The following is a 15,402-nucleotide window of genomic DNA, read 5'->3' as shown; positions in this document are numbered from 1 at the left end:
ACATAATAGACTGTCGCGATAGTTAGAACTAGAAACGTCACCTGTAGATAAGCTGCTTTTCAGGCCCCTGGTTTTGCTTTCCTCAACTCCACCCAAACTGTGTCTGCACCACTGACCCTTCTTTCTCGGCTGAGTTTTTTTCCCGGGTCTTCAGTAACACCAGATACTCCTGATTTTCCTCCTGTTTCACTAGGGATCTCTTCTTAATTGCCATAGTAAGATCCTTCTCATTTAGTCCACTTTTATTTACTTATTTTTTAACTTGTCATTTTGAAATAATTATGGAGTCACAGGAAGTTGCCACAGAGTATACAAGGAAGGTCCAGGCACCCTTCACCCACTTTCCTCCAATGGTAACACCTTACATAACTACACTGTCACAGCCAGGAATGTGATATTGACCTAATCTGCAGAGCTTGTTCAGATGTCATCAGATTTCTGTGCACCTGTGTGTGCATGTGCTTGTGTCTGTGCTTGTGGTTCTGTGCCATTTTGTCACATGTTTAGTTTTGTCTAATCACCACCAGAACCGCTCCATCACCACAAACCTCCCTCGTGCTACCCCTTCGCAGCCACCATCCCTCCTAAACCCTAAACCCTGACAGTCACTAATGTGTCTTCCATACCTGTGGCTTTGTCATTCAGGACTATTGTACACACGAATGTGTCACCTTCTGGGATTGTTTTTTTTTATTATTATTATTTTATTTTTATTCAAGTGTAGTTGATTTACAATGTTACTGTCAGGTGTACAGCAGAGCAATTCAGTTACATATATATATTCAGATTCTTTTCCATTGTAGCTTATTATAAGAAACTGAATACAGTTCCCTGTGCTATACAGTAGGGTTTTTTTTTTTTAATTCAACATAATTTCCTTGAAAGCCATCCAAGTTGTTGGGTCAATTAATAGTTCATTCCTTTCTACTGCTGTGTAGTTTTCCGTGGACGGATGTAGCACACTTTGTTTAACCAGTCATCCCTTGAAGGACACTTGGGTCATTTCCAGTTTGGGGCTGTTATGAATAAAACTCCTATGAACGCTCATGTCTCTGTATGAAACTACATATTGTGTGGACATAAGTTTTCATTTCCCTGGATAAATAGATGCCCAGGAGTACGATTGTTGGGTCATATGTTTAGTGCATGTTTAGCTTTTTAAGAAACTGCCAAACAATTTTCCTGGTTGGCTGTACCATTTTTGCACTCCTACTGGTGGTACATAAGTGATCCTGTTTCTCTGCCTTGCCGGCATTGGTGTCATTACTTTTTGATAGCCATTCTGGTAAGTGTGTAGTCATATCTCATTGTGGTTTTGATTTGCATCCCCTAATGGCTAATGATGTCAGCATCTTTTCATGTACTTATTTGCCATCTGTATGCCGTCTTCGGTGAAATGTCTGTTGACATATTTTGCTCACTTTCTATCGGGATTTTTTTTTTTAACCTTTGAATTTTGAACATTCTTTATTGAGTCTGGATCTAGACCTTTGTTGGATATGTGGTTTGCAAATATTTTCTTTCAGTTTTAGCTCATCTTTTCTCCCTCTTAACAGGGTATGTTAGTGTCCTATGGCTTCTGTAAAAAAAATTACCACACACTTGGTGCTTAAAACAACACAAGTTTATTCTCCTGTGGTTCTAGAGGCCAGGAGTCCACAGTCAGTTTCACTGGGCCAAAACCAGTGTTTCAGCAGGGCTGTGTGTGCCTGGAGGCTCTAGAGGACAACATGTTTCCTTGCCTTTTCCAGCTTCTAGAGTGACATTCCTTGCTTGCTTCATGGCCCCTTCCTAGGCCAACAGCACAGCATCTTCAGATCTCTATGCTTCCGTCGTCACATTGCTTTCTGCTTTCTGTGTCACATCTCTCTGCTTCTCTCATGACTGGTGATTGCATTTAGGGCCATCTAAATAATCCAGGATAACTCTCCTATCTCAAGATTCTCAATAGATATCTGTAGAACGAATAAATGATTTGTCTCTCTTGTGCACCTGGGGTTATGTAATCCTAAACTCACCTGGGGTTATGTAATCCTAAGCTGATTTTAGATTTCATTCTCTGTGTGACGCCTGCCCTAACTGCACTGTTACTGGCCATCCCCACCCTCCCCGGCTGTCAGTCCTGCTCCTGGCTCTCCTTTCTCTAGGAGCCTTTGGTACATTTGTATATTTATTTGTCTATATTCACCAAACCTTGGATCTTCAGTCTTTCAGATTTTGCATAAACTGGGTATGCTTTAACCAGTTTTACAGAACTGGGACAGAACTAGCCTGTGGGTAACTCATGACACGGTTCTGAAGACTGCAGTCTTATTGCTTCAGATACTGTCTCCTTGCATCTCCCCACGCCCCGGCTCTATCCCAGCGCCCCCGGGGCGGGGGAAGAAGTACAATGTGCTCCCACTACGTGCCTCTCCTTTCACTGCTGTTGGCGAATGAGCATGCTTGAAGCAGCGGAGGAACCCATGTGACCATTATGACAGGAAGTTACTGCTACTATCAATGGTGTAGCTGGGAGTAAGAGGCCAGTGCAGGAGACAGAACACACTTGCTTTCAGCATCGCCTTCAACTTTGCACTCTGTGCCCTATGGTGTGTGTGAATACCTACGCTTAAATGGGGATCTAGTCTTCCCAGGTTATCTTCGGCCTGCCAAAGCAGGAAATTCTGTGCCTTTCTAGAAACAGCCGTACTTGGGTTCTTTTAACTGCAGTGAGGTGGAAATGATTATATACTAGTCCAAGGGCTGTGCCCTTTTAAAATTCCCTCTCACCTGCAGTATCAGGGCATCCCAGAGATAACCCGCCTGTTCTGCTCTCCTCCTGAAGAAGTATCCTCTGGCTGGCCTGGGCCCCCGAGCTGCGGGGATTCACTCAGCCCTAAGGCTGGAAGACAGCTGGACAGCGGGGGGTGGAGGGGAGACTTTGCGAATGCAATCCCTGGTGTGCTGTCCCCGGGATGGTGGTGGGGGACTTGTTCCTAAACTTATCTTCCTCAGTTGTGTTTTTCAGTTGAGGTGTACTTTACATACAGTGAAATGGACAGGTCTTAAATGTATCGTTTATTCAGTTTTCAGTGACGTCACTCACATCCCTATCAAGGTAAAGTTGTCACCACCTCAGAAAATTTCCTTGTGTCCCTTTCTGATCAATCTACATGTCCTCTTTCATGAAGCAACCACTGCCTCGATTTCTATCATTGTGGTTTGGTTTAGTCTGTTCTAGCTCATCAAGTGAAAGGAGTCGTCGTCGTCGTGTGTGTGTGTGTGTGTGTGTGTGTTTGTGTGTGTGTGTGTGGCTTCTTTTACCTAGGTGTCTGAGATTCACCTGTGGTGGTGTGTGTATCTGCTGTTTGTTTCTTTTTATTGTGGAGTAGTATTCCACTGTGTGAATGTGGCACGACTTGATGGTCCATTGCTTTGTTGATGGACACCTGTGCCGTGTCCAGATTTTGGCTATTGTGAATCAAGCTATCATGAACATTCTTTTACAAGTTTTTTTTTTTTTTTTTTTTTTGGTGGATGTAATATTCCCTTCTCATAAGTAAATATTTAGGAGTAGAATAGGCTGTATGTATGTTTACTTCTTAGAGAAACTTCCCAATTGTTTTCCAAAGTGGTTGTGCCATTTTTGTCTTGGGAACTTTTGTTGTCCCACTTAAAGCAGAAATTGTGGGCACAGGGAGAGATCTAGTCTGGTCATCTTTATGCTATTGGAACTCTAGAGGATATTTTCTGTTATTTTTAAAAAAACCAAAAATTAAGCAAGAAGAATTTCAGTGAGGGAAGAATTTTAATGAAGTATTTATAAATGTTATTTATTCTTCTACCTCTTTGCAAATGTATATACTATTTCCGAAAAAGTGCATAGACACCAGCAATTTAAGAACAAAAGCCAAGAGCAGTCTTTTGGTCACTGCTGCTTCTGATGAGAAGAAAAAAATCAGGGGATTCGGGACCTGTGAAGGGGATTTGTTCTTGAGTCTCCTTTAACATGGACACAGCAGAAAACAAAGGCACTGATGCCGGAGTGTGTCTGAGAAAGGGAAGGCTGAGCCGCATTTCTTTGCTCCGGTGTTTTTATCTGTGGACGCTGCTAAGGCTGCATCTCTTTCTTTCCTGTCATCTTTTCAAGTATTGAACATTGCATCTTAGATTTTCCACTTTGCCTTTCAGGCCAGAGAAGCCCTAGAAAATATCGAAGTTCCTGTTGGTTGCCTTATGGTCTTCAACAATGAAGTTGTGGGGAAGGGAAGAAATGAAGTTAACCAAACCAAAAATGTACGTGAGTCGAACAGTATAATTGTAAACATGTGGCAGTGATGGTGGGCATGGAAGGAGTTTATCATAGTTGGCGAGAAGAGGGGTCTCTGTAGAGTCCCATAAGTATCAATGGAAAGATAGTTACCCTAAGCATCTTTTTTTTGAATGCCTTTTTTTCCTGATTATAGAAGTGATACATGTTGATTTTTAAAAATTTGGGTAATACAGAAAAATTTAATGAAGCAATAAATTCTTCAGGTCTGATTTTCTGTTTTATAGAATTTTACCTTAACATTTAAGTGGAACCCAAGAGGGGATTTTATCACATCAGAGTGTCCATATGGGAGAAAGGAGTTTATCTCCATCTTAAGCAAATCCAATGTATGAACGTTCTACTTTACAAAACACATCAATTTAATGCATATCATATTCCTTAGTGCCTTTAAATAATGTGCTCCTTCTAGCAAATTAAAAAGATCACCCTCAGTTGATAACTTTGGAGGTATAAAAGGACTGTACCAAGGAAGCTGTTCCTGTATCATATGATTCAGTGAAACACAGTCTCCACCACCGGCTGTCTTTGTACCTCCACGTACACTTTAACAGTTCGTGTGATTTTTATGGTGGTTAGGTTGAGAAGTTCATAAATCAAGGTAACACCTCCTGAACATGGTATCACACAGCACTGTGACACAGTAAGTATAAATGAAGTATCAAGTTTTAGGATTATAAGAAGTGCTAGGTGGACTCAAGGATAGCTTAGAACTGTAGCACCACTTGGATGGACTTTGATCTTGCTTGGGAGCCAGGAAACATGCTGGTGCTGGTACTGGGGCTAAGAGGACTTTTAAGTTCATTACATCTATCAGAGACAAAACTGAGATGTAGTGCACAAGCAAAGTAGGGACCCAAATTCACAAAGCGATTGTTATGTGGATATCAAAATGCCTGTGAGATAAGTAATGAACCATCATGCAGTGATTAGTGGATAAACAGATACTGATTTGGGAGTGGAATTCTGTAATTTAAATAATTGTCTTATCTCCTTATTTGTATTTTGTGGTTCAGTACAATGTTTTTTAACATGAGAACACTGAATGTCCTGTCAACGTCCACCTAAACCCCCAGTGACCTGGGTTTCTTCCATACCTTGAAATTAACCTGCATTATTTTTACTATTCTGCATTCTATAGATTACCCTAGAATCACAGTATGGGAAGACTCTTAACCCAATATAAGGAGGCCTGAGTCCTACTTCTGGCTCTGATACCATCACCCCCGTGACCACCACCATCACCTCTCCCAGCTGTGTGTCTTTAGTACCTCCTAATTTAGCTTAGCTTCTGGTTCTTCAGCAAGTAAAAGACAGAGTTGATTGAGATGATTTAGGCCAACAATTATTTATTGAGAACTGTGGAAAGATTTGATTCAGTAATTCTGAATCTGATTTTTAAAAAGCATCCACTTTGGGGAAACTTTAGCCACTGTGCCAGCACCTTGCACACCCTGCCCTATGTCACAGGTAAATGAACACCTTTCTGTTTGCCCCACCAAATTTTATGCTTGTGGAGGACAGAGACTTTTTATCCCAGAAAGAGTTTAGCACAGGGAGAGGGTATAGCTCAAGTGGTAGAGCACATGCCTAACATGCATGAGGCCCTGGGTTCAATCCCCAGTACCTCCATTAAAAATAATTAAATCAATAAACCTAGTTACCTCCAACACGCACCCCCCCCAAAAAAAAACCTTAAAAAAAGAAAGAGTTTAGCACAGTAGCTTGTACCTAGTTGACACTTGGTGTAAGTTTGTTGATAAATGTGATTATCATGAGTGTTACAAGTAATTATCACATAGTGGAGCACATATATAGCATTATGTGGCACTGTGGTTCATGTAATTCAGGTCACTTTATGAGATGTGGCTACCAGTATACCCTATTTTACTTAATGGGGAGACCAAGGCTTAGAGAAGCTGTGTACCTTGCCCAAGGCCATATGATTAGGAATGTCACAGTCAGGATTTAGATTGAAGTGGGGTTGATTCCAAATGCTGTGTGATTTCCCCTGTACTCTACTATTCCCAGGAGGTATCTGAGACTGAAACCGAATCTCTGCTTCTCTCTAGAGTCTGCCAGTACGTAAAATCTCATCCCAAAGAAAGTCTAAGTGATGACATTCCCTTGATGACATTCTAAATATAGATTTGCTTAGAGTGAGGTCAGTGACAGCCTTGAAAACATATTTGAAACTGGAGCACATGCTTCTGAAAATTTTAAGCTTCCTCTTAAAAATTCAGAAACCATAGACACATCTTTTTTTTTTTTTTTGAGACTTATCTCTCTATGGCATTTTAATTGAAAGAGTGTTTCCTAAAGTACCTTAGGTACTTAACTAAAAATACCGCATAATTCGTGTGGCATCTCAGATTAGGTATCTCTTGTTGGCAAGGTACTTGAAGTGGGAAATAACATTGTCAACTGCTAAGGGTGTCCTGAAACCTTTGTTTGCTTAAACGTTGGCAGAAACGGTAGGCTCATTTTTCATATTTTTTAAAAGAATATTTTATTTATTATTATATTATTTACATGATTTTATTTTGGTGATGGGGGAGGTAGTTAGGTTTATTTATTTTTAGAGGAAGTTCTGCGGATTGAACCCGGGACACTGTGCATGCTAAGCATGCACTCTATCACTTGAGCTATACCCTCTCCCCTGTATTTATTTTTGAATATTTGTGAAATACAGTTACATGTAGCAAATAGGGTCAGTGCAAGCACCTCTCTTTTCAGGCGACTCGACATGCAGAAATGGTGGCCATCGACCAGGCCCTAGATTGGTGTCGTCACAGTGGCAAGAACTCTTCCGAAGTGTTTGAGCACACTGTGTTGTACGTCACCGTGGAGCCGTGTATCATGTGTGCAGCTGCCCTCCGCCTGATCAGTATCCTTGGACTTCGTGGGTTAATGTCTTGTACTCTTCCTTTGAACTCGAAAATGGCCAGACACGTAACCTATTTCTACTATGTGAAAACAGAGATTTATGAAACAAATGATAGGAGGTACATGTTATAAAATACAGTACCTCTTGGCCAGAAAATTTTTAGGGAAGATTTTTGAATAATAAAATTACCTCTTTGTTAATATCCATAAACATATAACTATTAAATATCCTAGAGCAAGAAAAAGCTTAGAATTGACTTAAACTGTCATGTAAAGATAAACCAGAAATTAAAGTTGATTGTAAAGCAGTGTGCATAGGAAAAGATCTAAAGGATACACACCTGTTTTGCTTTGGATAAGTGATCATAGGTGATTTAAAAATTTTCTTTCTCTGTTTATATGTTTTTATTGGGGTTTTTTTTTTTGCCATGAATACCTATTACATAGGATGTATGAAAAATTTTAAGTCATAAGTAAATACAAAGTAAAAAACAAATCATTTATGATATTATAATTGTAAATGAATGGGAAACTGATAAATTACAGCACTTTGACTTGTGTCTTTCACAGAGTGACACAAAAACTGAGCACAGCAGGTTAGCCTCTACAAATCTTTTAAAAAATTATTTGGTAATTCAACGACTCGCTTCCATACCTGCATATTTTTATGTACTTATTTTGCTCTGTATGTGTGAATCATTTCATCACTTTAAAAATAATAGAGGGTTTTGAGTATGATCAAGTCCTCAATTCCCACTTGGTAAACTCTGCCCGTCCCGCCTTAGAGAGTGGCTCCGCTTTAGTCTGGTTTATGCTGGGCCACAGGTTATATTTTATTTGAAGAGAGAACAAGGGAAAATCTTTTTTTAAGAGGTAAAAATCCCTGGACTAAATTTTTGCCTCCTTTCTGGCTCCAATTCTCTAATGATTTAAAAAAAAAGTGATTTAGGGAAGACCAGAGAGAGCACCACACTGTGGACATTTAGCAACTGCTCGTTCAGTTTCTATTCCATTTGCAGTTGTGAGACATAATGTCTAAATCCTCTAAACCTCTTTCTTTTGTGTAACTGGATTATATGACTTTTTTTGGAGGGGAGGTAAGTAATTAGGTTTATTTACTTATTTATTTTTTTAATGGAGCTGCTGGGGATTGAACCCAGGACCTCGTGCATACTAAGCACAGGCTCCACCACTGAGCTACACCCTCCCTCCCCTGGACTGTGTGACTTTTAAAACTAAGCGCAAATGTAATTGTTTTTAAGAGTGGCGTGAGCTTTCCTCTCCAGGATGACAGGTATAAACCCACCCTACTTTGGTCACGATATACACTTGAACCTCACATTCCCTGCAGGACCTTAACTCTTTCTCAGAAATCCCGCTGGTTGTCTACGGCTGTCAGAATGAACGATTCGGTGGCTGTGGCTCTGTGCTAGACATTGCCTCTGCTGATTTACCAAATACTGGGAGGCCGTTTCGGGTAACATGAACCGTGATGCCTTTTCTTTCTTTCTCATTACGTTGGTCCCATCGTGGGCTTGCACGTAGTCAGCGTGTGGTCAGTAAACCAGGAAGCCACGCTGGAACCAGATGGGCTCTCGGGACCTCTGGTCGAGTTCACTGATACCCAGTGTAAGATAGGCGGTCGTTTCCAGGTGAGTGCCTCGCTCTCTGAATTAACAGGATCCCTCCAGACGGGGAGTCCCCAGCCTTCCGAGGTTTCTTCTGATGGTTGCTTCACCTTCCGCCGTGTTTGAGGACACTTCCGGGGTGGGCGTTCTCCCTCCACGCGTGTTCCCGGCTGCATGCTGCCCCAAGCTTGTGTGAAGCTCAGCCCGTGCCAGCGACAGTAGATGCGATGACAGTGAACACACAGTATTTTTGCACAAAGTCAGTCATTTTGCTTGATCGCCCTGTGTTATTTTTGGTGACTAGCAATCAATCCCTGTGTTTTCATTATTTTTCTTTCCCCTACCATTTTAATGTTGAAATTTACCCCAAACCCAAGAATCCACTTAGAAATTCTACTTCCCCTTTAACCTCACCACTTCTCCCAAAGTTCTTATGTTTAAGGCTATGAGCGGTAGGAATTTACATGTCAGAGTTCGGTTTGTGGACAAATACCAGTTTCCATAAACTGGTTTCATTGCTTTTCTCACCAAGATGTAAGGTTAATCCTTAAAGTATCAAGCTTTGAGAAGAAGAGTACTTAACAAACTCTGGACATAATGGGCAGTTAACTTCAGAGACCTCAGATACTCTTAGGAGAATATTAAGTACCTGTGAAGGGCTAAATTGGGCTGAATCCACTGAGTATACGTTTTGAAAAACATTCTATTTGAGTTTTCCCAGCTGAACATTGGCTCTCCTAACAACTCCTGTACTTTTGAAAATAGATGGCTTTTAGCATCACGTCAGAAAAGAAATTGTATTAGAATGATGGAGAGTAAGCAACATGATTAGCTTGATCATTAAAAAATGTAAAGTGATTTTTTTCCTGACACTTCTGTTAGTGGCTCAGATTTTGCTTACCTAACTCCTCGCCAGTGAATTGCTAACTCTGTACTTCATATATGAGAAATGTCTAAAGAGTTTCTCAAAGATTCTGGGCAGAACAAAGATGAGCCCTTGAATATCAGACATGGGTGGAACTTTCCTCTCCAACATGCCAGAGACGTTGAGTGCACAAAGACAGTCCTTTCCTGCACATCCCTGCACAGAATTAATCTGGCTGAACCAAAAGATAAGTTCATTTGCAGCGTGTCGACCTGGCCAGATTGGCTCCATCAAAATAAATGGCCACAGTTTGAAGCCACATCTCCAGGCTTGATGTTAAATTATGTTTTTTCAGAGTATATTGAGATTCTAAAGAAACCATTGCTACCCCACCTTCTAGATACTGTTTTTCCCTTTTATGTGGCTGGGCTGGGTGTGGGGGGGTTTATGGGAGGTGGGATGCTGGTTTTGTATTGCAGAACTATAGACTTTTAAAATACTGTATTATAAGCAGCATTAAAATTCATAGAGACCCACAGAACTATTCTTTTCAAAGAAGATGGGGATTATAATACCTACCTGCTCCCTTTAAAAAATATGTTTTAATAAGAATACGTGCCTTTTATTAAAGCCACAAATTTGTAGCTATAATAGATGCTTGAAAAGATTATCTTGGTATCTTAGAGGGCTCCAGTTTCCTTCTCCACCTGTAACTCAGTGGGTCTGGCCCCTGACTTGCACATTAGAACCACCTGGAGAGCTTTGAGGCGTGCCTGTGCTCGGTCCCCACCCCTGACAGACAGAATCAGAAGCCTTGTGGGGAGGGGGAACAGGGGTATTGTTTTATAGAGCTCCCAAGTGACTACTGAGCAGCGAGAGGAGAGCCCCGGGGACAGAAACAGTGAACACAGCAGAAAGAGAGAGGGACTGACCGATGACGGTTGGAAGATGAAGTCCTGAGACGCCAAGGGAGGAGAGAGTTCTAAAAAGAAGCAAGTATGGTCAGTGGTTGCCACGACTGCAGAGTTGAGGGTGAAAAGAGCAGTGTTTTGTCACTAGGGGCTCTTGGGGCATCTCAGGGCAGGTTCAGTGGAGTTCTGGGAGCACAAGCCAGGGAGGATGAGGTCGAGGAGGAACTGAGAGCTGAAAAAGTCATGGCCACGATTCTGGAATGTTCCCAGGATCAGGCTGGAAGCTCACCTGGGGGGCAGGGTAGAAGGAAGGTTATTGGGTTTTTTTTTCCGCCAGCTTTATTGAGATATAATTGACATATAACACTGTGTAAGCTTTAAGTGTATAATGTGATGATTTGATACTGGTATATATTGTGAAATGTTTACCACAATATTAGTTAACACATCCTTCACTGTACATAATTACCATTTTGTTGTTACGTTATCGTGAGAACATTTACGCTCCACTCTCATAGCAACCTCCAAGTAGACAATACAGTATTGTTAACTGTAGTCACCATGCTGTTCCTGTGTCCCTGGAACTTAACTCCTTTTATAACTGAAAGTTTGTGCCCTTTGACCAGAGTCTCCCCATTTGCCCCACCCCCTCCGCCTCTGGCAATCTCTGTTCTACTCTCTGCTTCCAAAGAAAAAATATGTATTGTCTTATCCATATGAATATTATTCAGCCACAAAAAAGAAGGAAATCTGCTATTTTCAACAACATGGTTGGGCCTCGAGGGTATTATAGGAAGGGAGATAAGTCAAACAGAGAAAGACAAATGCTGTATGACCTAACTTACACATGGAATCCGAAAACGTCGAACTCGTAGGTTATTTGTTTTGATGGAGATGTTTAATGTGGGCTTTACAGGCCCAGGAAAGAGCCGACTGAAGGCACAGGAGAAAGGGAGGCTCACCGGGAGCGTGGACTACGCTCCCGGGCCCTGCGCTGGCTCCGTTTTCTCCTGGGTACTGCTTCTGGATGGAAGATTCCCTGGAATCGCCATTCATGACATCACTTCACGCACTTCCAAAGGGCTCAGCGTTGTCCAAACTCCCGTGACAAGCCTGCAAAGCCCTGTATATTTTGACTTCGTTTTATTGCTTTTCTTTCTTTGCTTATACACCCTTAATAGTCACCGCCACCTCTGTCAGCTGGTCTCACACACGACTTACTTATACCTACTCTTTCCCTGAAATGATCTGCTCAGTCTCCTTACATATTCTCTATCGTTAAGGCAAGTTTAAGTTTCATCTCCTTACCGTTATCACAATTATTCTTTAATGTGTTGATCTCCTCTTGAGTTATATACCAAAGACAGAACAAACTGAATGCTTCAAGAAAATCCTCTGTAGTAAGGATCGACTGATGTTTTCTGTAAAGAGCCTGATAGTAAATATTTTAGACTTTGTGAGCCACTTATGTCTCTACCATGTATTCTTTTTTTTTAACCCTTTAAAAATATAAAAATCATTCTTAACTGACCATTTTTAGCTGTGGACTGCCAACCCTAGCTCTACAGAATCAGACACTTAATGCACCACCAGTAAATAACAGCAGATAAAAATAGCTTAATGCTTAATGAGCATCTGTGATATGCTAGGTATTTATCAGGGGTTATTTTACTTAATCTCATTTGATATAAAGAAAATCCTTAGGGGTTGATTGCTAGAATTATCTTTATCTTACCTATGAGGGAACTGAGGCATAGAAAGCTTGTCTTGCCCAAGATCACATAGCTAGTAAGTTGTGCTATGATCATGTAGTAGTTGATTGAGAAATAATAATTAGTTGATTGAGAGTGAGGTTTAATTGAGGCTGTACGCCTTATGTTTTTGGAAATATACTTACCCATGTTACTAATGCCCACGAGATGTATTAACGTTATCTGAAACGTGTTTACATAATTATGTATATATTGCTGTTTTTATGGATACAATGCATTTTCACAGCCCTACGTTCATTCTCAACTTTCTCATTTCATCAGTGCATTCCTGGCTATCGGGCTGAGGAAGCAGTGGAAATGTTAAAGACCTTCTACAAACAAGAAAATCCAAATGGTGAGTTTTCCCCTACTGTATATAACGTCCTTCACTTACAACAAACCAGTATGAAGAGAGTCTGCATGGGACTGCCTCTTCACTTTCTCTTTCTCTTTTCTGTTCTTTTCCCAGCACCAAAATCAAAGGTTCGGAAAAAGGAATGTCAGAAGTCCTAAACTTGCTCTAACGAAAGGCTCATGCCCCCGGACGACAGTCTTGGACTGAAAGCTCTTGACATCGTTAAATCATATATTTCTATATTGCCCTTGACCCGTGGGAAAATCGTGTCTTATCATTTGCTTTGCTAAGGGAACAAATTAGCACTTTTAAAAAAGTCCGACAGTTGTAAACGACTCAGCTTTTCCACAAGCTGGAAGAACATTTTAGGAAGGGGAAAAAGTAGTAAAGATTGAGGTTTTGTAAATTAGTAAGCAGTACATGCTCTTCCTGCCAAAATAATTATGCTCAGTCCAGGGAAGTGCTGACTTTCAGAGGATGTGCCCAGACTCGGTTACCTGACGTGTCTGGCCTGGAGCGTGCCACCCTGCGGACACCTGCTCCAGACCTGGCCTTTCAGACTCAGACTCTTCATTCTTTGCAGCCACTATGTTCTCCCAGGGGGGCCCGTGACTGCCTTGGAAATTGTATCTGAATCGTATGCATATAGACCATGATTATGTGGTCCTTAGAACAGATTTTTGCTTTTATAAAGCATTTAGGGAAAATACATACTTTTAAAACAAGTGCTTAAGTATCATTTTAAAATTACAGCACTTGCTATCATGAAACCTTATTTATGCCTTCTTTGAAGATGAACAGTCTTAAAAATAAAAGCGCATAAATGGAACAATTCCTTCTCTGTTACTGAGCAGCTGTATTGTGCTGGGCTCCGTTTATTTACTGAATCAATGAGCAAAACAAAGAGTTCTGCCCTCATGGAGCTCCTTTTCTAGCAGGAGGAGACAGACAGTGAACCCAGCAGATTCCACAGTACGTTAGAGGGTGATAAGAGTCATGGCAAAAAGGCAAAGAACTGGGTAGAGATGGGTGTGCCATTTGGCAGTGGGAATGCTGGTTGCAGAATTGAATGATTAGTTTAATCTGAAATTAAACAGTTATTTCTTTTTATAAAACTCCAGATTTAGAATTTAAAATGTTAAAGTGTGCACACCACCCTGGAAAGGGTATCCGCAGCAGGAAGTTCCAGATATTCAGGCTCCCTGACTGAAGGGTGGCCTCTGATGAACTGAAGCTTTGCAGAGCCTTGCTGGGATGCTCCGCGTCTGCCCAGAAGGGGGCCTCGCCGTTCCACCAGAAGCCTAGCTCCTCAGTTGCATTTCTTCAGTGGATTCATTTCCTTGATGCAAAGCATCTGTATTTGTTGGTTCTGCCATTTGAGCAATGTCTCTGACTTGTTTGTTTTGAATTACATTACAGGCTGGAATGTAATTGTGGTGAAAGTATTTTTATATTGCCGAGGGTAGCAGCTAATCACAGTTATATGCTTCAGAGGATTTATAATTGCTTGGTTTGGTACGTGTGTTTTCTGACTGCATTTGAGAAGTTTTATGGAGAAGAATATACATGATTTTAAATCTATAATAATGTTATATGTACCTTCTCTTCAATTTCACCTACTTTAAACATGATCTCATTAAATTTTAGTGCTTTGACTAGTTTATTCCTTTTTGCAGTTGTTCATAATTCATTTCTGCTCCTTATGCTTTTCTGCAAGCAGATTTCACTGCACTTTATTGTCTTCGTGTCATTTTCTCAGGGATTATTTGTAGACAGAAAACCTGGAAACTTTTCTCTGGAGAGTACCACCCAGTAAGTCCAGCCAAGCATCTTCTGTCAAGTAGGTTCTCGGTAAACACTTGTTGAAAAAATTACTTACTGAAATTCAGGGGAAAATGAAGAATAAGGAGATTATGTGGGATAAAAAGCCAATGCCAAAAATAGTACCTGGGTATTTAAACTCAGAGATGATCACTACTAAAAGGATCAAGGAAATAATAAAACTATAAAGAGGGAAGGATAGAAAAGACTTACCAATATACCTATGTTCTGTCTTTGCTGTGTTTTGGAGAATGGACAAGAATTCTGAATTCCTAAGCATGGCAGAAAATTATTTTTTTGATTCTCTCTCCAGTGATTGACTTGCAGAACAGTCTCTCCTAAATTTTTGGTCTTAGGCATGGTCTTCAGCTCTGTTGCTTTGGGGAACAGTTTGGATGGAGTACTGGAGATTGGAGGTCAGCGTCTCCCGCACTGATCCACGACCGTTGTGGGGTCACGGACATGAAGGTTGTGGGATCTTGACAGCAGTTAAGAAGTGGTGGTAAAGGGCTGAAGCTATATTATATGATGAGGTGATCTTGCTTCCTGAGTCATTCTCAAGCTACCTAGACATGGCTTAAAATATTAAGATGCTCCAGTTCGAAAAGATTGAATCCAAATGATTGATACTGGGGGAGCGTGTCTAAGAGACCAGCTGAGAGGCTTGTTTAGTGTGAGGTGATTCTGCAAGTTGTAGGATGTGCAAAGGTTTTAGAATCACAGCCTTGTTTAGAGAAATTAATGGGAAATGATTGCATCTAAGTTGCTGGAGTATCCAGTGTTTACTGGTGTATACACTGGACTCTGCTGAGGATGGATGGTGTGTAGTGCTTTGGCAGGCTTCAATCACCAATAAAAGATCATGTTAACATA

The 15,402-nt window shown here is 40.9% G+C and overlaps 1 protein-coding gene and 1 non-coding gene across 2 annotated transcripts in view; both read left to right on the top strand.

Moving 5' to 3' along the window:
* ADAT2 (adenosine deaminase tRNA specific 2) overlaps positions 1 to 15,402 on the top strand; it is a 22,891-nt gene extending 7,489 nt beyond the window's left edge. Inside the window, exons 2-6 of the mRNA XM_006188510.3 lie at positions 4,174 to 4,278; positions 7,049 to 7,199; positions 8,569 to 8,675; positions 12,636 to 12,708; positions 12,823 to 15,402. Coding sequence (XP_006188572.2) covers positions 4,174 to 4,278; positions 7,049 to 7,199; positions 8,569 to 8,675; positions 12,636 to 12,708; positions 12,823 to 12,866 — 480 coding nt within the window. The 3' untranslated portion in view covers positions 12,867 to 15,402. The remainder of the gene's footprint in view (positions 1 to 4,173; positions 4,279 to 7,048; positions 7,200 to 8,568; positions 8,676 to 12,635; positions 12,709 to 12,822) is intronic.
* On the top strand, positions 5,872 to 5,944 carry TRNAV-AAC. Its single transcript has one exon. It is a non-coding gene; the product is annotated as a tRNA-Val (tRNA).

This window comes from Camelus ferus, chromosome 8 (assembly GCF_009834535.1).
Source record: "Camelus ferus isolate YT-003-E chromosome 8, BCGSAC_Cfer_1.0, whole genome shotgun sequence".
Taxonomy (NCBI): domain Eukaryota; kingdom Metazoa; phylum Chordata; class Mammalia; order Artiodactyla; family Camelidae; genus Camelus; species Camelus ferus.
The sequence above is the reverse complement of the archived record's forward strand: the minus strand, read 5'-3'. Positions and strand labels throughout refer to the sequence as shown.